The sequence below is a fragment of the Ovis aries genome, chromosome 2 (assembly GCF_016772045.2).
Source record: "Ovis aries strain OAR_USU_Benz2616 breed Rambouillet chromosome 2, ARS-UI_Ramb_v3.0, whole genome shotgun sequence".
NCBI classification, from domain to species: Eukaryota; Metazoa; Chordata; class Mammalia; order Artiodactyla; family Bovidae; genus Ovis; species Ovis aries.
In genome coordinates, this window is record NC_056055.1 from 66,402,301 (window position 1) to 66,426,680 (window position 24,380).

Genomic DNA, 24,380 nt, shown 5'->3' on the forward strand with positions numbered 1-24,380 from the left:
TAAAAGATGGTTCTGTTTATTAAAAGTACTATATTCAACCTGCCAGCAAATTTGGAAAACTAAGCAGTGGCCACAGGACTGCAAAAGGTCAGTTTTCATTCCAATCCCAAAGAAAGGCAATGCCAAAGAACGTTCAAACTACTGCACAATTGTACTCATCTCACATACTAACAAAGTAATGCTCAAAATTCTCCAAGCCAGGCTTCAACAACACGTGAATCGTGAACTTGCAGATGTTCCAGCTGGATTTAGAAAAGGCAGAGGAACCAGAGATCAAATTGCCAACATCCACTGGATCATCAAAAAAGTAAGAGAATTCCAGAACATCTACTTCTGCTTTATTGATTACGCCAAAGTCTTTGACTGCGTAGATCACAACAAATTGCGGAAAATTCTTGACTAGATGGGAATACTAAACCACCTTACCTGCCTCCTGAGAAATCTGTATGCAGGTCAAGAACCAACAGTTAAAACCAGACATGAAACAATAGACTTGGTTCAAAATTGGGAAAGGAGTACATCAAGGCTCTATATTGTCACACTGCTGATTTAACTTACATGCAGAGTTTATCATGTGAAATGCCAGGCTGGATGAAGCACAAGCTGGAATTAAGATTTCCAGAAGTATCAATAACCTCAAATACGTGGATGACACTTATGGCAGAAAGCGAAGAACTAAAAAGCCTCTTGATGAAAGTGAAAAGGAGAGTGAAAAAGCTGTCTTAAAACTCAGCATTCAAAAGACTAAGATCATGGCATCTGGTCCCATCACTTCACGCCAAATAGATGAGGAAACAATGGAAACAGTGACATACTTTATTTTATTGGGCTCCAAAATCACTGCAGATGGTAACTGCAGCCATGAAATTAAAAGATGCTTACTCCTTGGAAGAAAAGCTATGACCAACCTAGACAGCATATTAAAAAGCAGAGACATACTTTGATGACAAAGGTCCATCTAGTCAAAGCTATGGTTTTTCCAGTAGTCATGTATGGATGTGAGAGCCGGACAACAAAAAAGGCTGAGTGCCAAAGAATTGATGCATTTGAACTGTGGTGCTGGAGGAGACTCCTGAGAGTCCCCTGGACTGCAAGGAGATCCAACCAGTGAATCCTAAAGGGAATCAGTCCTGAATATTCATTGGAAGGACGATGCTGAAGCTGAAACTCCAATCCTTTGACCACCTGATGTGAAGAAGTGACTCACTGGAAAAGACCCTGATGCTGGGGAAGATTGAAGGCAGGAAGAGAAGGGGATGACAGAGGATGAGATGGTTGGATGGCATCACCAACTCAACTAACGTGAGTTGAGCAAGCTCCAGGAGTTGCTGATGGACAGAGAAGCCTGGTGTACTGTGTTCCATGGGGTTGCAAGAGTCAGACGTGACTGAGCAACTGAACTTAACTAAAACCTGGGAGAGTGAAAGTCACTCAGTTGTGTCCTACTCTTTGTGACCCCATGGAGTATACAGTCTATAGAATTCTCCAGGCCAGGATACTGGAATAGGGAGCCATTCCCTTCTCCAGGGGATCTTCCCAACCCAAGGGTCGAACCCAGGTCTCCTGCACTGCAGGTGGATTCTTTACCAGCTGAGCCACCAAGGAAGCCTGCATAAATTTATACCCCATGCTTATATAGCCACCTTTATATACCTTTACGTAGCCACCTTACATACCACCTCTCATAAACTCTTATGTGCATTTAGAACTGTTATTATTTTCTTCATTCTGTTCCTCTAATTTTTCTGTACTAATACCATACTATTAACAGCGTTATTAACTTGACAGCTACATGTAAAAAAAATGAAATCAGAACATTCTCTAACACCACTCACAAAAATAAACTTAAAATGGATTAAAGACCTGAATGTAAGGCTGAATACTATAAAATAAAACTCTTAGAGGAAAGGAAAACATAGGCAGAACACCCTTTGACATAAACCACACCATTATCTTTTTGAACTGATCTACAGTAATAAAAATAAACAAATGGGACCTACTTAACTTGAAGGCTTTTGCACAGCAAAGGAAACTATAAACAAGACGAAAAGACAATCCTCAGAATGAGAGAAACTATTTGCAAATGAAGCAGCTGACAAGGGATTAACTTCCAAAATATACAAACGTTCACGCAGCTCAATATAAAAAACAAACAACCCAATCAAACAGGCAGAAGACTTAGACATTTCTCTAAAGAAGGCATATAGGTGATCTCAACAAACACATTTGAAAAGATGCTCAACATCACTTATTATTACAGAAATGCAAATCAAAACTATAATGAGGTATCATTTCACACTAAAAAACTCTACAAACAATAAATGCTAGAGAGGTGTGGAGAAAAGGAAACACTCCTATACTGTTGGTGGGAATGAAAACTGGTACAGCCACTACAAAAAACAGTATGGAGATTCCCTAAGAAACTAAACACAGAATTACCACATGATTTACACTATTTGAAAGAGCCAAGAAATGGAAGCAACCTAAACGTCCATCAACGGAGAAATGGATAAAGAAGGTGTGATACATCTACACAATGGAATATTACTCAGCCATTAAAAAGAATGAAATAATGTCATCTGCAGCAACATGAATGGACCTAGAAATGATCATACTAAGTGAAGTAACTCAGAGAAAAATAAATACCATATGGTAACACATATGTGTGGAATCTTAAAAAAAAAAAAAAAAAAGTGATACAAACGAACTTATTTGCAAAACAGAAACAGACTCAGATTCCCAAAGCAGATTTGTGGTCACCAGGTGAGGGCATGTGGGGGAAAGGGACAAACTAGGAGTTTAGGATTAACATACACACACTACTATATATAAAATAGATGATCAACAGAGATCTCCTATTTGCACAGGAAACTCTACTCAATATTCTGCAATAACCTATACAGGAAAAGAATCTGAAAATGAATAGATATATGTGTAACTGAATCACTTAGCTGTACAGTGATGGAACTAACCCAACACTGTAAATCAACTATACTCCTATGTAAAATAAAAATTAAATTTAAAAAAAGCTTTACTGTTCAGTTTAACATCTGTTACACAAATGTCTTATTCACGATTGTGCTTTTTCAAAACCTCTCGGGTTTCTGGCACATTTATTCTTCCAGATGAACTTTATAATCAACTTATAAACTGTTGAGACGCTCACTGGAATTTTATCAGATTTATGCATTAGTGTGGAAATGACTGACATGCTGATGATAATTGCAATTTTATATTTTTAGAACATAATAAGCGTCCCCATTTATTCAGGCCTTAGTTTTATATCCTTCAGTAAAATACCATTATATTTTAGTAAGTTGAACATAATCTCTTAACTGTTTCCTTCTATGTGGGCCTCTTTCTCATCTCTACATAAGTTTTAATAATTTCCAACAATTTTTGAACAAAAAGACCATTTCTTTATATCCCATAAAATGACAGGGCTATTAGGTATTTTTTAAGAGCTATTTCAGCTATGAAAATTCAATAATTCTCTATAAACATTCCAAAAATGATCCAAAAATCATCTAAAGAATGCACATATTGTACATGTTTTTTACGTATAAAAAACAAAGTATATACATGAAGGATATACTGCTTTCATCTTGGAGAGGAACTCTCATCCATCAGAAATTGCTGCCAAGAGCGGTAGACTTGGAATATCTAGTTAAGGGAAGAGAATACTATAATGAATTATTGATTTCTGCCATAAGGGAGGGAACAGAAAATGGTGATATAAATGCCAAGTTTTTACCATATATGAAATTGACCAAACTACTAACAAAGATTGTTTCTAGAAGTGGAATTGTCAAGAGGGCCTTCATTTTCATCTTTTACAACCCTAGATTAAGTGTTTTTTTTTTTCTAACAATCAAGTATTTTGCTTTCAAAAATCAGAAAAAAAAAAAAATTTCCCTGCTGGTCCAGTGGTTAAAAATTTGCCTTCCAATGCAGGGGATGCAGGTTTGATCCCTGGTCAGGGGACTAAGAACCCATATGTTGCAGAGCAACTAAGCCAGTGCACAACTAGGGAGCTGAAGCCACAAATAGAGAGACTGTGTATCACAGTTACTGAGTCTGCATGCTCTAGAGACTGCATGCCACAACTAGAAAGAAGCCTGCACGCCTTAACAATGATCCTGTGCATGCGATTGAGATGCAGCCAAATAAATAAATATTTCTGAAAGATTAAAAAAACGCTTAAGTTTGTAAAAATACTGCAACTTCTTAATGAATAATGAATATTTAATAGTGGTATGGAGATCATACCACTAGGGTATGGTGGTATGAAATAATACTCCCATATCTCCCATAAATTTTATCATTTCATTATCTCCCATAAATTTCTAATTTCTTATGAATTTTTCCAGAAAAAAGTCCTTACAATTCAGGTTTTAAAAGCTGCATTAAAGAAAAAAGAAACTTTTCTGGATGAAGTATTCCTTAAATATTATTTCTAATATTAATGTCATAATATAGTATTATACCACTGATGCTGAAGAAGCTGAAGTTGAACAATTCTATTAAGACCTCTAAGACTTTCTAGAACTAACCAAAAAAAGATGCCCTTTTCATCGTAGGGTACTAGAATGCAAGAGTAGGAAGTCAAGAGATACCTAGAGTAACAGGGAAGTCTGGCCCTGGAGTACAAAATGAAGCAGGGCAAAGGCTAACAGAGTTTTCTCAAGAGAACACACTGGACATAGAAAACAACCTCTTACAACACCACAAGAGATGACCCTACACACACACATCACCAAATGGTCAATACTGAAATATGACTGATTATATTCTTTGCAGTCAAAGATGGTCAAACTCTATATAGTCAGCAAAACCAAGACGTGGAGCTGTGGCTCAGATAATCACCTCCTCATGCAAAACTCAGGCTTAACTTGAAGAAAGTAGGGAAAACCACTAGGCCATTCAGGTATGACCTAATTCAAATCCCTTAAAATCATACAGTAGAGGTGATGAATAGATTCAAGAGATTAGATCTGGTAGCCAGAGTTATGAAGAACTATGGACAGAGGTGCATAACCTTGTACAGGAGGCAGTGACCAAAACCACCCCAAAGGAAAAGAAATGCAAGAAGGCAAAATTGTTGTGTAAGGAGGCTTTATACATAGCTGAGAAAAGAAAAAAAGCAAAAAGCAAGGGCAAAAGGGAAAGATATACCCAACTGAATGCAGAGTTCCAGAAAACAGAAGAGATAAGAACAGTGAACAGTGCAAAGAAGTAGAGGAAAACTTTTCAAGAAAACTGGAGATATCAAGGGAACATTTCACACAAGAATGAGCATGATAAAGGACAGAAACAGTAAGGACCTAACAGAAGCAGAAGAGATTAAAAAGAGGTGGAAAGAATACACAGAAGAATTATACAAAAAAGGTCTTAATGATCCAGATAACCAAGATGGTGTGGTCACTGACCTAGAGCTTGACATTCTAGAGTGAAGTCAAGCAGGCCTCAGGAAGCTTTACTACAAACAAGGTTAGTGAAGGTGATGGGAATTCCAGCTGAGCTAATTAAAATCCTAAAAGATGATGCTATAGAAGTGCTGCACTCAGTATGTCAGCAAATTTGGAAAATTCAGCAGTGGTCAGAGGACTGGAAAAGGTCAGTTTTCATTCCAATCCCTGAGAAGGGCAGTGTCAAACGATCTACAAACTACTGTATAATTACGCACATTTTGCATGCTAGTAAGGTTACACTGAAAATTCTTCAAGCTTGGTTTCAACAGTATATGAAGTAAGAACTTCCAGATGGGTTTAGAGAAGGCAGAAGAAACAGTTCAAATCGCCAACATTCATTGGATCATAGAGAAACCAAAGCAAGTCCAGAAAAACATTTACTTCTGTTTCATTGTCTATGGTAAAGCCTTTGAATGTGTGGATTACAACAAACTGAAAAAAATCTTAAAGAGAAGGGAATACCAGACAACCTTACCTGCCTCCTAAGAAACCTGTATGCTGGTCAAGAAGCAACCTTTAGAACCTTTAGAACCAGTTAGAACTTTTCATGGACTGGTTAAAACTTGTAAAATGAGTACCACAAGGCTGTATACTATCAGAGATCAAATTGCCAACATCCGCTGGATCATGGAAAAAGCAAGAGAGTTCCAGAAAAACATCTATTTCTGCTTTATTGCCTATGCCAAAGCCTTTGACTGTGTGGATCACAATAAACTGTGGAAAATTCTGAAAGAGATGGGAATACCAGACCACCTGACCTGCCTCTTGAGAAACCTGCATACAGGTCAGGAAGCAACAGTTAGAACTGGACATGGAACAACAGACTGGCTCCAAATAGGAAAAGGAGTATGTCAAGGCTGTATATCGTCACCCTGCTTATTTAACTTATGAGCAGAGTACATCATGAGAAACACTGGGCTGGAAGAAACACAAGCTGGAATCAAGATTGCCAGGAGAAATATTAACCTCAGATATGCAGATGACACCACCCTTATGGCAGAAAGTGAAGAGGAACTAAAAAGCCTCTTGATGAAAATGAGAGAAGAGTGAAAAAGTTGGCGTAAAGCTCAACATTCAGAAAACGAAGATCATGGCATCTGGTCCCATCACTTCATGGGAAATAGATGGGGAAACAGTGGAAACAGTGGCAGACTATTTTTTTGGGCTCCAAAATCACTGCAGATGGTTGACTGCAGCCATGAAATTAAAAGACGCTTATTCCTTGGAAGGAAAGTTATGACCAACCTAGACAGCATATTCAAAAGCAGAGACATTACTTTGCCAACAAAGGTCCGTCTGGTCAAGGCTATGGTTTTTCCTGTGGTCATGTATGGACGTGAGAGTTGGACTGTGAAGAAAGCTGAGTGCTGAAGAATTGATGCTTTTCAACTGTGGTGCTGGAGAAGACTCTTCAGAGTCCCTTGGACTGCAAGGAGATCCAACCAGTCCATTCTAAAGGAGATCAGTCCTGGGTGTTCATTGGAAGGACTGATGCTAAAGCTGAAATTCCAGTATTTTGGCCACCTCATGGGAAGAGTTGACTCATTGGAAAAGACTCTGATGCTGGGAGGGATTGGGGGCAGGAGAAGAGGATGACAGAGGATGAGATGGCTAGATGGCATCACTGACTTGATAAGTTTGAGTAAACTCCAGGAGTTGGTGATGGACAGGGAGGCCTGGCGTGCTGCAATTCATAGGGTCGCAAAGAGATGGACAAGACTGAGTGACTGAATTTAACTGATACAGAGTACATTATGAAAAGTGCTGGGCTGGAACAATCACAAGCCGGAATCAAGATTGACAGGAGAAATATCAACGATCTCAGACATGCAGATGATATCACTCTAATGGCAGAAAGTGAAGAGAAACTAAAGCACCTCTTGATGAGGATGAAAGAGTGAAAAAATTGGCTTAAAACTCAACATTCAAAAAACTTAAGATCATGGCATCCAGTCACATCCCCTCATGGCAAATAGAGAGGAGAAAAGTGGAAGCAGACTTTATTTTCTTGGGCTTCAAAATTACTGCAGACAGTGACTGCAGCCACAAAATTAAAAGACACTTGCTCCTTAGAAGGAAAGCTATGACAAAGCTAGATACCATATTAAGAAGCAAAGATATCACTTCGCCGACAAAAGTCCATCTAGTCAAAGCTATGGTTTTTCCAGTAGTCATGTATGAATGTGGGAGTTGGAAAATAAAGAAGGCTGAGCACTGAAGAACCGATGCCATAGAACTGTGGTGCTGGAGATGACTCTTGACATTCCTTTGGACAGCAAGGACATCAAACTAGTCAATCTTAAAAGGGAATCAACCCTGAATGTTCACTGGAAGAACTAATGCTGAAGCTCCCATATTTTGGCATCTGACATGAACAGCCAACTCACTGAAAAATACCCTGATGCTAGGAAAGAATAAAGGCAAAAGGAGAAGGCAGTGTCAGGGGATGACATGGTTAGATAGTATCATCAACTAATTAAATGTGAATCTGAGCAAACTCCAGGAGATAGTGAAGGACAGGGAAGCCTGGAGTGCTGCAGTCCATGGGGCTGCAAACAGTCAGACATGACTTAGCGACTGAACAACAACAATAAATACTGTATTATTACTCTTGACTAAAGTTATCAGGAATGCATGAACATAAACTCAGAAATTATGCAGAAAAAAGTGGTTTCAGTACTTTTAACACTTACAATTCAATTTCAACCATGCCTTTAGAACATCCTCTCTTCACAAAAAAGCCAACCTAAGATATAAAAAAAGACAAAGTGAGCTGTATGGTGACATTTCCAGGTGAGATGTAGCAAAGTCATTATTATTTGTCAGATCAAGATTCTTTCAATAACTATTCTGTAATTCACTCCCTTCACTTTCTAACTGTACCCTTTCCAGATTTAGGCTCCTCCACTGTTTCCACTCACAGATGATAATATTCTAAGCTACCAGTATTTTAATATTCTAAGAGTTATTGATCTTTCTGTGTGTCTAAGAGCCTCTTACAAAGTTCATGACAAAGCTATTAACAGTAAGTAGTGCAGAGCAAAAATCTGAGCCCAAGTTATCAAGCTCCAGACCCAGTACTTCTATGGAACTGCACAGATTAAATATTATTAGTAATCACTCTAATAGTACCCATCTTGCTATTAATTAGTATACACCTATCACCAAGCACTTTCTAAATAGTCCAATAAATATAGTAAATACGATTTAAGTGAGCACAATTTATATCATAAAATAGATGTATTTAAGCTGCTTTCTATATGTATGTGAGTGTAAAGTATGAAAAAAGATCCTGGACCTAAAAAAATCAGATTGGATCTTAAATCAGGCTATAATTAAGTAATACTCAAAAAAGGTAGGAAATACACCTTGCAAATAATTGTTTTTTAGTAGTGGTAATGACAATGATGATGACAATTATAACCACAACAGTTAACATTTATCAAGCATTACTATGTTTATGTTCTAAGCACTTGATATACAATTTTCTCATTAATACTCGTGAGCAAATTTATGAGATATGTATTATATCCATTTTATAGATGATGAAACTGAGAACCAGAAAGATGAAAAAGAAAGTCTGTTCCTGTAACAAGAAAGTACAGTTTAATGATCAAGAGTACAGGCTTCAACACAGACCATGTCCAGTTCAAATCTCAGCTCTGTCATATACTAACTGTTTCACCTTGACCAGGTTACTTAACATTTCTGTTTCAGTCTGTTCATAAATAAGGAAAACAATGGCATTTTTTTTAAGAGTGGGGCATCTGCTCATTAGGTTGCAATAATTAAAATACTTGGTACCAAATGGAAGAAATGAAAAAATCAGAAGGCAGTTCTTATTATAAAGTATTTGTACCAGTGGTGCAGAACATGCTTACACTAAATTTTTATATTGCATTTAAACAGAAATAGAACATTAAAAATTTTTTGCTAAGAATTTGGACATCCCCTGAACACATCTGTGGATACACAAATGTCTGCAAGCTGTCATCTAAGAAAACTGCACTTCACAGCCTCCTTTAAAAAGCCTACCACTCAAGGGTGAGGACAGATGTATCTTCATTGACAAAAATAAATAAGAAGGTTGGTGAAAATTGTTACAGCCCAATCCATTCTGACTATGGCAGCCCCTGGAATACAATCCAGCAGACCATTACAGAGAGATAACAATTTAATAAACAATTTCTGACAATTTAAAAAACTACAGTTTAAAAAACTCCCTGGCAGTCCAGCAGTTAGAATTGGCACTTTCACTGCCAAAGGCCTGAGTTAGATTCCTGGTTGGAGAACTAAAATCCAACAAGCTGTGCAGTATGGCCAAAAAAACAAACAAAACACAATATTAGTAAAAATCTGAGTATGTCCCTGGAAATTACCTACTCCAACCCGTGTTCTCTGAAATAAAAACTGAATTCCAGATGACTCAGGTTACAAAATTAATCATTAATAAAGCAGTATCTTTTCTATCTCATAAATGCCTCCTTTATGGCATTAAAAATTTTGTTTTGAATAGGTTATTTATAATGTTAAGGGATATACAAATCAACCTTGTATCCTACATTAAACTTTGCTGTTGTTTATTCGCTAAGTTGTGTCTGACTCTTTTGCAATGCCATGGACTATAGCCAGCCCGGCTCCTTCTGTTCATCAGATTCTCCAGGCAAGCATACTGGATTGGGTTGTCATTTTCTTCTACAGATTTTTCTGACCCAGGGATTGAACCTGCATCCCCTGCGTTGGCAGATAGATTCCTTCTCATGGAGACACCACATAAGCCAGCACATTAAATATTAAGTCTTGCTTAAAAACCTGGAATATCACTTTGATTATATTACATTTACAATAGTTTTTGAAAAATAAAAAAATCATTTCAAGTTTTAAAAATATTTTACAGTGAAGTAACCCAACTTTTAGACTTTCTTTTTAAAACATGTTTTCATGTGAAATATATACCAACAGTATATACAAACTTCATGAACTGTTTAGAAATAATAAAACAACTATCTATCTACCAGTTTACGGAACTGATCACTACCGGTGTTTCTGACATTCCTTAATTCATGCTAACTGCATCCTTTTTCTCTCAACTAATGGGGAAGAAAGAGGGAAAGGAAGTTAGGAGTTTGGGATCAACATGCACACACTGTTATATATTTTAAATAGACAACCAATAAGGTCCTACTGTATAGGACAGGGAACTCTACTCAATGTTATTTGGCAGCCTGGATGGGAGGGGAGTTTGGGGGAGAATGGATACATGTATATGCATGGCTGAGTACCTTTGCTGTCCAGCTGAAACGTGATCACAATGTTGTTAATCAGCTATACTCCAACATAAAATTAAAAGTTTAAAAAATGAAACAACAAATGTAATCGCTAAACTGATTTTATTATCTCTAAACTGATTAATTCCTTTGCTTTTGTTTTTTACTGTATGAGACTCCAAATGTTTTTGACGGTTCTAGAAACAAACTCACATTACATGTATTTTTCCAAGATGGCATTTTTCCTTAAAATTATGTTTTTTATATTTAACCAATGAGCCAAAGTTTGTTTTTATTGTCATATAATATTCAATTGTATTTGACTATTCCAGAATTCACTGCAAACAATACTTCTCTAAGTATTTCCATGATTTCACCTAGTATAAATGCACAAAAGCTGACTAGGGTACCTAGAAAGCAGAATTTTTGAGGCACTGGATGTAAGCATTTACAGATCTACTAGGTAATACCATAGCACTTTCCAAGGGGGTTGTACAAATTCATATTCCCACCAAGAATGCATCAGAGTTTCCACTGCTTTATATCCTCATAAGCACATGGCACCAATAGAATTCTGGTGGGTCTGACAGATATACCTTGCCAGGGCTAATGTGCGTTTCTCTAATAATTAATGAAGTTGAGCATCTTTTCTTATCTGTAGGAATGTACTGGTAGTCTGGGTTGCTTCTTGACTGTGAAATATTTAAGCGGATCTTTTACTCACATGTCTTATGAGTTGTCATTATTTTGCTTATTATATAGTCTGTATATCAATCTTGTTATATGTTCTATATATACGTGCTCCCAATTTGTGACTAGTCTTTTCTCTACAAGGTGTCTTTTAGATGAAGAGAAGTTCCTTAGTTTTATTATAGTTGAAATCATCAACTTTTCCTTTTGGGTCTATACTTTAAGACATTTTCTTAACCTGAAGTCACAAAATTATTCTCTTCTACTACCGATCTCTTCTAAAAACTTCCTGGTTAATCACATTTAGATATTTAATCCACCAGGAACTAATTTTTGTTAAAGTATGAGGAAAGGACTCAATTTTATCTTTTCCTATACCAATAACCAGTTGTCTCAGTACCATTTATCCATCTCTTCCTCACTCACCTACGATGTCAGTTCTGTCATAAACCAAGTTCTTACTAAGCTTTGTATCTTGGCTCTTTATTCGGTCACATCACACTAGTCTACCCTACATCAACACCACAATTCTTAATTTACCATGATTTTGTATCATCTTGATATCTGGTAGACAAGTTTTTCCACTTTATCCTATTTCTTTAGAAGGGGGTTGGCTATTTTAGGCCCTGTTTTTTCATCTAAATTTTAGAACCAGATTGTAATTTTTATAGACGGTAACAGAATTCTGACTGGAATGACACTTAACATGACATGAATCAAACGTTAACATTTTTAAATAAAAACTATAATCTCTTCATACATATCTTTTATTTGCGGCTATGTAACTTATACTTTGTTGCTATAATATCCATTTTAATTGCATTCAATTGCATTTACTGTTCACTGTTAGTGAACACAGAAATGCAACTGATTTTTGTTAATCAACTTTTTTAGGGGGTTCTCAGTTCTTATTTCTAAACTGCTAATTATTTCTAAGTTTATTATTAATTCTAATCAATAGATATAACTCACAGAAAAGGTTTTGGAATCCTTAGTAAGAATGAAAAAGGTCCTTGCCTTAGTCTGGGATTTTGTAACGAAAGTCCCACAGAGTGGGTGGCTTAAACATACATTTCTCAGATATCTGAAGGTGAGGATATGCAAGATCAATGCATTCACAGATTCAACGTCAGTGTCACACTATCTTACACCTCAGTTCAGTTCAGTCGCTCAGTCGTGTCTGACTCTGCGGCACCATGCACTACAGCACACCAGGCATCCCTGTCTATCACCAACTCCCGGAGTTTACTCACACTCATGCACACTGAGTCGGCGGAGCCATCCAACCATCTCCCCCTCTGTCGTCCCCTTTTCCTCCAGCCTTCAATCTTTCCTACCATCAGGGTCTTTTCAAATGAGTCAGTTCTTCACATCAGGTAGTCGAAGTACTGAAGTTTCAGCTACAACATTAGTCCTTCCAATGAATATTCAGGACTGATGTTCCTTAGGATGGACTGGTTGGATCTCCTTGAAGTCCAAGGGACTCTCAAGACTCTTCTCCAACACCACAATTAAAGGCATCAATATTTGGGCACCTAGCTTTCTTTATATTCCAACTCTCACATCCATACTTGCCTACTGGAAAAACCACAGTTTTGACTATGACTAGATTGACCTTTGTCATCTAAGTAATCTCTCTGCTTTTTAATATGCTGACTAGGTTGGTCATAGCTTTTCTTTCAAAGAGCAAGTGTCTTTCGATTGCATGGCTACAGGAATGTAAAGTCAAGTGGGCCTGAGGAAGCATCACTATGAACAAAGCCAGTAGAGGTGATGGAATTCCAGTTGAGTTATTTCAAATTCTAAAAGATGATGCTGTGAAAGTGCTGCACTAATTATGTCAGCAAATTTGGAAAACTCAGCCACAGGACTGGAAAATGGGAAAGGTCACTTTTCATTCCAATCCCAAAGAAAGGCAATGCCAAAGAATGCTCAAATTACTGCACAACTGCACTCATTTCACATGCTAGTAAAGAAATGCTCAAAATTCTCCAAGCCAGGCTTCAGCAATACATCAACCGTGAACTTCCAGATGTTCAAGCTGGTTTTAGAAAAGGCAGAGGAACCAGAGATCAAATTGCCAACATCTCCTGGATGATCGAAAAAGCAGGAGAGTTCCAGAAAAACATCTATTTCTGCTTTATTGACTATGCCAAAGCCTTTGACTGTGTGGAGCACAGTAAACTGTGGAAAATTCTGAAAGAGATGGGAATACCAGACCACCTGACCTGCCTCTTGAGAAACCTGCATACAGGTCAGGAAGCAACAGTTAGAACTGGACATGGAACAACAGACTGGTTCCAAATAGGAAAAGGAGTACATCAAGGCTATATATTGTCACCCTGCTTATTTAACTTATGAGCAGAGTACATCATGAGAAACGCTGGGCTGGAGGAAGCACAAGCCGGAATCAAGATTGCCGGGAGAAATATCAATAACCTCAGATATGCAGATGACACCACCCTTATGGCAGAAAGTGAAGAGGAACTAAAGAGCCTCTTGATGAAAGTGAAAGAGGAGAGTGAAAAGTGGGCTTAAAACTCAACATTTTGAGTTTTAAGAAAACGAAGATCATGACATCCGGTGCCAGCACTTCATGGCAAATAGATGGGGAGACAGTGCAAACAGTGGCTGACATTACTTTTTTGGGCTCCAAAATCACTGCAGATGGTGACTGCAGCCATGAAATTAAAAGACACTTACTCCTTGGACAGAAAGTTATGACCAACCTAGATAGCATATTAAAAAGCAGAGACAATACTTTGCCAACAAAGGTCCATCTGGTCAAGGATGTGGTTTTTCCAGTAGTCATGTATGAATGTGAGAGCTGGACTATAAAGAAAGCTGAGAGCCAAAGAATTGATGCTTTTAAACTGTGGTGTTGGAGAAGACTCTTGAGAGCCTCTAGGATCACAAAGAGATCCAATCAGTCCATCCTAAAGGAGATCAGTCCTGGGTGTTCATCGAAAGGACTGATGTTGAAGCTGAAGCTCCAATACTTTGGCCACCTAATGTGAAGAGCTGACTCATTGGAAAAGACCCTGATGCTGGGAAAGACTGAGGGCAGCAGGAGAAGGGGACAACAAGGATGAGATGGTGGGATGGCATCACTAACTCAATGGACATGGGTTTGGGTAGACTCTGGCAGTTGGTTATGGACAGGGAGGCCTGGCGTGCTGCAGTTCATGGGGTAGCAAAGAGTCAGACACGACTGAGTGACTGAACTGAACTGACTCACCATCTGCAGTGATTTTGGAGCCCCTCAAAATAAAGTCTCTCACTGTTTCCATTGTTTCCCCATCTATCGGCCATGAAGTGACCAAACCAGATGTCATGACGTTAGTTTCCCGACTGTTGAGTTTTAAGTCAAGTTTTTCACTTTCCTCTTTCACTTTCATCAGGAGGCTCTTTAGTACTTCTTCACTTTCTGCCGTAAGGGTCGTATCATCTGCATATACGAGGTTACTGATATTTCTCCCAGCAACCTTGATTCCAGTTTGTGCTTCACCCAGCCCAGCATTTCACATGATATACTCTGCATATAAGTTAAATAAGTGGGGTGACAATATACAGCCTTGACATACTTCTTTCCCGATTTGGCACCAGTCTGTTGTTCTGTGTCCAGTTCTCACTGTTGCTTCTTGACCTGCACACAGGTTTCTCAGGAGGCAGGTAAGGTGGTCTGGTATTCCCATCTCTTGAAGAATTTTCCAGTTTGCTGCGATCCACACAGTCAAAGGCTTTGGCATAGTCAATAAAGCAGAAATAGATGTTTTCTGAAACTCTCTTGCTTTTCTGATGATCCAGCAGATGTTGGCAATTTGATCTCTGGTTCCTCTGCCTTTTCTAAATCCAGTTTGTACATATGAAAGTTCACAATTCATGTACTATTGAAGCCTGGCTTGGAGAATTTTGAGCATTACTTTGCTAGCATCTGAGATGAGTGCAATTGTGTGGTAGTTTGAGCATTCTTTGGCATTGCCTTTCTTTGGGACTGGAATGAAAACCGACCTTTTGTAGTCCTGTGGCCACTGCTGAGTTTTTCAAATTTGTTGACATAATGAGTGCAGCACTTTCACAGCATCATCTTTTAGGATCTGAAATAGCTCAACTGAAGCTCCATTACCTCCACTAGCTTTGTTCGTAGTGATGCTTCCCCTAAGGCCCACTTGACTTCTCATTCTAAGATGTCTGGCTTTAGGTGAGTGAGCACACCATCATGATTATCTGGGTCATGAAGATCTTTTTTGTACAGTTCTTCTGTGTATTTTTGCCACCTCTTACTAATATCTTCTACTTCTGTTAGGTCCATACCATTTCTGTCCTTTATTGTGCCCATCTTTCCATGAAATGTTCCCTTGGTATGTCTAATTTTCTTGAAGAGATCTCTAGTCTTTCCCATTCTTTTGTTTTCCTCTATTTCATTACACTGATCATTGAGGAAGGCTTTCTTCTCTCTCCTTGTTGTTCTTTGGAACTCTGCATTCAAATGGAATTATCTTCCTTTTCTCCTTTGTCTTTCAGTTCTCTTCTTAGCTATTTGTAAGGCCTCCTCAAACAATCATTTTGCCTTTTTGCATTTCTTTTTCTTTGGGATGATCTTGATCACTGCCTCCTGTACAGTGTCACAAACCTCCGTCCATAGTTCTTCAGGCACTCTGTCCATCAGATCTAGTCCCTTAAATCTATTTCTCACTCCCACTGTATAGTAGTAGGGATTTGATTTAGGCCATAACCTGAGTGGTCTAGTGGTTTTGCCTACTTTCTTCAATTTAAGTCTGAACTTGGCAATATTTATTTTCATGATCTGAGCCACAGTCAGCTCCCAGTCTTGTTTTTGCTGACTGTATAGAGCTTCTCCATCTTTGCTTGCAAAGAATATAAGCAGTCTGATTTTGGTACTGACCATCTGGTGACATCCAAGTGTAGAGTCTTCTCTTGTGTCATTGGAAGAGGGCATTTGCTATGACCAGTGCATTCTCTTGGCAAAACTGTTAGCCTTTGCCTCGCTACATTCTATAGTTCAAGGCCAAATTTGCCTGCTACTCCAGCTATTTCTTGACTTCCTACTTTTGCTTTCCAGTCCCCTAAAATAAAAAGGATTCTTTTTTGGGTGTTAGTTCTAGGTTTTAGAGGTCTTCATAGAATCATTCAACTTCAGCTTCTTCAGTATTACCAGTCAGGGCACAGACTTGGATTACTGTGATATTGAATGGTTTGCCTTGGAAAGAAACAGAGATCATTTGTCGTTTCTGAGACTGCATCCAAGTTCTGCATTTCAGACTCTTTCGTTGACTATGATGGCTACTCCATGTATTCTAAGGGATTCTTGCCCACCGTACTAGTAGATATAATGGTCATGTGAGTTAAATTCACCCATTCCAGTCCGTTTTAGTTTGCTGATTCCTAAAATGTTGATGTTTACTCTCACCATCTCTTGTTTGGTCACTTCCAATTTGCCTTGATTCACAGACCTAACATTCCAGGTTCCTCTGCAATATTGCTCTTTATAGCATCGGATTTTACTTCCATTACCAGTCACATCCACAACTGAATAGTGTTGTTGCTTTGGCTACATCTCTTCATTCTTTCTGGAGTTATTTCTCCACTGATCTCCCATAGCATATTGGGCACCTACCGACCTGGGGAGTTCTCCTATGTTTTTGTCTTTTCATACTGTTCATGGGGTTCTCAAGGAAAGAATACTGAAGTGGTTTGCCATTCCCTTCTCCAGTGGACCACGTTTTGTCAGAACTCTCCACCATGACCCGTCTGTCTTGGGTGGCCCTACATGGCATGGCTCATAGTTTCACTGAGTTAGACAAGGCTATGGTCCATGTGAGCAGATTGGTTAGTTTTTTGTGATTGTGGTTTTCAGTCTGTCTGCCCCATCATGGAGAAGGATAAGAGGCTTATGGAAGCTTCCTGATGGGAGAGACTGACTGAGGGAGAAACTGGGTCTTGTTTTTGGGCCATGCTCAGTAAATCTTTAATCCAATTTTCTGTTGATAGGTGATTTAACCCTATTAAATTTGTATATTAATCCATCAGGAGGCTCAGCCAGAATTTATGGTTTTTAAGCAGACATTCCTACAACCTGTGATTGAGAGTTTTCTTTCTTTTCAACACATATCTTTTCTCTTCTATCTAGAACTTCCAATACAATGTTTAATAGTAATGATAGTAGGTATCTTTGACACGTACATTTTCATAGATATATCCTGAAATTAAGAAAGGTCCATTCTATTCCTAGTTTACAAAGAGTTTTTAATCATAAATTACTGTGGAATTTAACTGAATGCTTTTTATTTGTTGAGAAATTATTGAGTTCTACTTCTTTAAAATATGGTTTATTATGTTAATTTTTTACTAATAATCTCTCATTTCTTGAATAACTTTGATTTGCTCACAATATATTATATATTATTAAATTCAACATGCTAAAGTTCCTTTTTTGTGTATGATTTTTGCCTCCAGATTCATGAGCTTGTTATTTTCTCATGCTATCCTTGATTGATTTGGGTACCTAAAGTCACATTTCCGTGTAAACAGCAACTTTTGCTGTTAGGACTAATCCACATTTTTTTTTTGGTATGGTGTTCTCTATGAGAAAAAACTTACCAGCTAATTTATCGTCTCTACTTAGAGTTAGTTTTGATAATTTAAATAGCTATAGAAATATATACAGTCACAACTTTTAAAATATTTACGCTTTAGTGGAATGATTCTCATAATATTCTTATATTATGAATATATAAACCTCTGCTGCATTCTTATAATGCCCTGATGACAGTCATAATTATTGTGAAATGTATTGTGCATGGATTTCCACTCTTTTTATGTTTTCGAATGATGTCCTTTTTCACATTTCTGTTTCTTTTCTCTTTCTCCTTTCTCAAGACTCCTTCTGGATTGTTTGGGCAGTGGTTATTTTTCCTCTACTTCGCTCCTCCTACTTTAATCTTTCCTGTTTGGAAGTTACATATTTTGACTTCTTTTTTTTTTAAACTAGTTTACTCTATAAACTTTAAAATGCATATTTCACTTAATAAACTCTTAAGCTAACTAATTATCTTAACTTTCTCCCAACAATACAGAGAATACTTAAACTCTGATCACAGCTTTGACAACATTTAGTTCTATCTTCTTTAAGAAATTAACAAATGAGAGATCAGTATTATTTTATACAGTTTACACATAACTTTACTACATGTTTTAGTAGGCTTCACTGGTGAGATGGTGAAGAATCTGCCAGCAATGTGCGAGACCCGGGTTCGATCCCTGGGTTGGGAAGTTACCCCGGAGAAGGGAATGGCAATTCCAGTATTCTTGACTGCAGAATTCTATGGACATAGGAGCCTGGTGGGCTACAGTCCACAGGATTGCAAATAGTTGGACACAAGCAACTAACACTTACTACATGTTTACCATTTCATTGATCACATCTTTTTACCTCTCAGACTTTCTTCTGAGATAATTTTCCTTCTTCCTAAATTAAACACTTTCAAAGTTCCTTTATGAGGATCTCAGACCGTTCTTTCAACCCCTTCATATTCTGAGACCATAGGACTACCATGTTTGGTATTCTAAAATTTACTACAATGTGTCTATTTGTGTATTTCTTTCTTTTACACCATCTGGAATATATTTAGGTGCAATGGATCTGAGGATTCAAGTTTTTCAACATTTCTGGAAAATTCTTAGTCATTCTTTCATTGAATACTGCCTCTTCCTTAGTCCATTATTTTCCTTCAACTATCAGGTCTCAATCTTGATTTCATACTTTTAATTTTTTTGCTTTAGCTCTATATTTCATGTTTAGAAAAACTGTCAAGTATCTTGGTTCACATATTCTCAAATATGTCTGCTTTGTTGTTTTACCTGTCCATCAAGTTTCTCTCCCATGTATTTTTATTTATATTCTGATTCTTTTTCAAATTTACCTTATCTTTTTGTTACTTACTCCTTTGCAACCTTCTTTCAGTTCCTAAATAAACCAAATATTCCTCGTTTACATTCTATATATACAAGCTCTATAGGTCAGCCTGTTGTTTTTATTAGCTCTCATTTTTGGTGTTTCATTTCCTCCTATGCTTTGTGATTTTGCGGGGTATGGATTCGTGAATTTCTTGGAACTTTACAATAGGTTTCTTTTGAGGACTGTATTGAAAGCATTTTCCTTCAGAGGATTTCATTTGCTTCTGCCAGAGATATTACTAAGTGAGGCCACTTAAAATTACAATGTATGTGTTGAGGCTTGTTTGAAAGATTTTTTTTCTTTTTCCTTCTACTACTGTATTCAGAGATAATACTGAGATAAGTAGCCCCACTTTGCAATTTTTTGTTTTTCCTGCTACACACAGTACTCATAGTTTTATCTTCTAACTCTTCCAGACCCTCAGGACCCCAATTTTATGCAACGAATTCAAAACCAGGTTTCAGGGCACAAGGTAAGCAAATAACTCTGGGAAAACAACTTCAGAGCTTGCAGCAATCTTCGGATCCAAATTACTTTGTTTGTGCCCTTTGGAAACTTACTTCTCCTTTTCACAAGCCCATCCATACATTTAAACAGCTGTATCTTACACTATTTCTAAGGCTGAAGGTGTTACACACTTGGAGAATTCTCTAGGTATATAGCAAACTACTTCTGTAAAATGGAGATCTTCCCTCAGTGTCTCTATCTGCCAACTTATTATTTATATTCAAGCACAACACATTTGCCATACCCAAGGAATTAAGATGAAGAAATTGATTTGTTACCAAAAGCGATTCATGGTTTTGAATTTTGTTAAAAGTACCTATGTTAACTTACCTTATCTGCCCGTCCCATGAAAGCAGGTTTGCCTGCTAATCCAAGGCAAATGGCACACACAATGCTGGACTTCCCTGTTCCATTAGCTCCAATAATCATATTCAAGTGGGGCCCAGGAGATACTTCACAGACATCATATGTCCTAAATTATAAAGAGGTGAGATTACTAAGTAGAAACAAGAAGTGAAGAATATTTTCCTACTAAAGCACTTTTTCTTGCTTTACCCGTATCACTAACTATAGGTTTCCTCAAATTCTTTAAAAAGCAACGAACCTTATAAATTTTAATGTAACATTAGTTTATAGGTTGTTAATAATTTACAGGGAAAAAAAAGTCTGTCAGTGAGAGAAATTAAAAAGTGACAAAGTATATCTAAAATTAGAACATTCATGGGAAAATAAAACTTCACATAATTTTTCTCAAATATTAAGTCTGCTGAATAGAGTGAAGTTTGATATAATTTATTCTTTAGTAATTCTAATACATGAGAAAGTCCATCAAAGCTACTGTACAAATGGTTTTTAAACAAATTATATGTAAGTAAAGTGACAGCTCATTCTAAATTTGTGTATTTTACGTTTATATTTCTCTTGAATTAAAATGCTTACTAGAAACTTATCATAGTCAATCGAATTACTTTTATTATAATTAGAAAACTGAAGATATATCAACTCAATAGTTTAATTTATTAATTTTTTAAAATAACATGAATTTCCTTTAATATGCTGCCAGACATTCACCAAAGGATCTATTTGTAGCACAAATTAAATTTTATTCCTATGAGAGGAAACAAGAGTGCATCATCACCAAGCACGTCCGTAACTTTCCCTCATACTAGAAAGCAGCATGCTGTCCTGCTCTCTACCTGCAACAGGAGCATCTAACCCATATTAGTCTTCAGGGAGAGCTATGGCAAGATGTGAAGGAAACTGACTCAGTATCTTTGTACCATGTCCTTGAATATCTGGAACTGGACCCCATAAGTAATGTCCCGTGCCCACAGTTTCAGTTGGCTACCAACTAATTCCCCAAGAGTAAAAGCTTAGCCTATTACTAACTTGCTAAGTATTCAAATAACTTAACCAAGCACACTTCAACTTTAATACTCCAAGAAATTTACAATTCTGAAATTCCAAGTCGTAATAAAATAAATACAGGTGGTAAATAAAAGTATTTTCCTGGCAGGTTTCCAACCCCACTTCTCCGCAGAGCATCCACCTGTCTTTTCAGAAGCTTTATTCTAGTAACAGCAGAGTCTTGAAACAACCCTTTACAACACTGAAAATAAAACTAGTTTGGGAATTTCAGACATCTGGAAAATTATCTGACTTGGAGCTTCTTAATCAACACATGCAGCTCCATTCTTTTAATATTTGATTTTCCTGCTGTGAACTGTCTTACTAAAACAGTGATGCAACTGGTATTTAAGCAAACAAATACAGCAGAAAAAAGCATGAAAACTTCTGACCTATATTGTTACACACAAACACTATAAACACGAAAAGCTGCCAAAAACTAAATAAAGCCTCTGCATTTAAAAGAGAGAGAAAAAAAGAAACCATTCTGACCCTACAATATGTTTATTGGAAATTCCCTTTTGTGAGTTCCCTTTTCTCTGACCTCCCCCTGAAAAAGCTAATTTCAGAGGCCACCCTCTTCTGAGTTTACATACTTTATCTAGTACCTCATATATTCTCCATGGCCTCAGGTAACATCTACATACTGAAAGTCGGTTCAGATGACCTACAGATGCAATTCCCACCTCAAGAACTCTATTTGGATGTCCTACAACGGTCACTTCAAACTTAACATATTCAAAACTATTACACTGGTGCAAAAGTAACTGTGGTTTTGCATTGTTGAACTTTGCTGTTTGATATTGGAATAGATTTTCAAATAAATGTGGTTACGTTATACATCATTTTAATGCACATTTTTTTTTTTTGCTAATGACTTATCACTCGCTGTTTATTTTATATTTATTTTAGACCAGGGAAATGATGTTAAACAAAATGCAAATTCGAGCAATTTTCTTATTCGAGTTCAAAATGGGTTCAAAATTGGTTGTAAGGCAGCAGAGATAACTCACAACATCAACCACGCATTTGGCCCAGGAACTGCTAGTGAAACTGCACTGGCTCAAGAAGTTTTGCAAAGGAGATGAGAGCCTTGAGGATGAGCAGCACAGTGGCCGGCAACTGGAAGTTGACAACAACCAATTGAGAGGATTATCAATGCTGAACCTCTTACAACTACACCAGAAGTTGCCCAAGAACTCAATGTCAATCCTTCTGTGGTCATTCGGCATTTGAAGCAAATTGGAAAGGTGGAAAAGCTCGTTAAGTGGGTACCTCATGAATAGACCAAGAAAAAAAAACCCGTTGTTTTGAAGTGTCATCTTCTCTTATTGTATGCAACAACAAACCATGTGATGAAAAGTGGATTTTATATGACAACCGGTGATAACCTGCTCAGTGGTTGGACCACGAAGAAACTCCAAAGCACTTTCCAAAGCCAAAATTGCACCAAAAAAAGGTCATGGTCACTCTCTTGGTGGTCTGCTGCCCATCTGATATACTACAGCTTTCTGAATCCTGGTGCAGAGAAACCATTACATCTGAGAAGTATGCTCAGCAAATCGATGAGATGCACAGAAATTGCAATGCCTGCAGCCAGCACTGGCCAACAGAATGGGCCCAATTCATCTCCATAACGCCTGACCATATATCACAAAACCAACTCTTCAAAAGTTGAAAGAACTGGGCTAAGAAGTTTTGCCTCAACAGCCATATAACCTATCACCAACCAATTACCACTTTTTCAAGCATCTCAACAACGTTTTGCAGGCAAATCACTTCCACAACCAGCATGAGACAGAAAACACTTTCCAAGAGTTCGTCGAATCCTGAAGGACAGATTTTTATGCTACAAGAATAAACAAACTTATTTCTTGTTGGCAAAAATGTGTTGACTGTAATGGTTGCTATTTTGATCAATAAAGATGTGTTTGAGCCTAGCTATAATAATTTAAAATTCACAGTCCAAAACCGGAATTACTTTTTCATAAACCTTTAAAAAAAAACATCTAAAACCACTCTTGTAGTCTCTTAGTAAAGGATATAATTATTCATTCCTCTGCCCACAGCAGAAACCTAGGCATCATCTTTGACTCTTTTTGTCTCCTCACCTCTGTTCACGCTACCCACCCATTCATCATTCCATTTATCACCAAATAATGTTGGTAAACAAGAAAATCTGACATACCTTGCTTTTAAAAAAAGAAACAAATAGGACCCTTCATGATTTAGGTCTAGATCATCTTTTTCTACTTTCTATCTCCTTCCCCTATTCTCTAATTAGACCTCTAAAGTTTACCTATAAGGAATTTCTTTCAATTTCTTGACTATCTTATGCTTCCTTCTTTCTCAAAGCCTTTGCATATGCTATTACTTCTGCCTAGAAATCTCCTCCCTCTACTCTCAATCCCAATGGACTTGGTTAACTCACAGGAATCTTTGCCTTGACTACTCTCTTCCAGGCCCTTTTAGTTCTCTAGGCCTAGTCTTCCTACTGCGTTCCTAAAACTCAAAGTCCTCTCATAGAAATAAACAAAATCTTACTCAGTTCTGCGCTTTCCAGCTACCTTTTCTTTCTCCTCTTCACATCCAAGCGTTACTTCCTCACACTTATTCATTCTTCTATGACTGCAAAGTTTTCCACTTCGCCTACCTCAAAGCGCCAAAGATTTCCTGACTGCTAAATGCAGCAGGTTCTTTTCTGTACTGTTATCTGACTTCACTGTATCATATATTTTTTGAAGTACTCTTTTTCCTTGGGTTCTCTGATAATACTCTCCCACAGTTCTCCCCTTACTTCCCTGAACAGTTCCTTCTCAATCTGTGAGTTCTTCTGTTTACCCTTAAATGTTGGCATTCCTCTGGAACTCTGTACTTGGACTTCTACTTATATTCCCTTCGAGGCAATTTCAACCATTTCTGCAATTTCAACAATCACCTATATGCATGATTCTTAAGTCTCTCATCTGTTAACATTTTCCTATAAGCTCTGAACCCCTTATAAATACTGCCCACAGAAGACCTTTTAGATGTCCCACAGGAAACTTCAATACACAAGAT

At 37.5% G+C, this 24,380-nt stretch overlaps 1 protein-coding gene across 6 annotated transcripts in view; it reads right to left on the bottom strand.

The window, feature by feature from the left end:
- SMC5 (structural maintenance of chromosomes 5) overlaps nt 1–24,380 on the bottom strand; it is a 104,760-nt gene that overhangs the window by 78,318 nt on the left and 2,062 nt on the right. For 5 of the 6 annotated variants that reach the window (XM_060409381.1, XM_012123325.5, XM_042243359.2 and 2 more), the window contains exons 2-3: nt 20,244–20,385; nt 8,165–8,217 (exon numbers count right to left, since the gene is read on the bottom strand). In XM_060409381.1, coding sequence (XP_060265364.1) covers nt 8,165–8,217; nt 20,244–20,385 — 195 coding nt within the window. Of the gene's footprint in view, nt 1–3,582; nt 3,639–8,164; nt 8,218–20,243; nt 20,386–24,380 lie in introns of those variants that run through there. The other variant, XM_042243360.1, reaches the window with a different exon arrangement.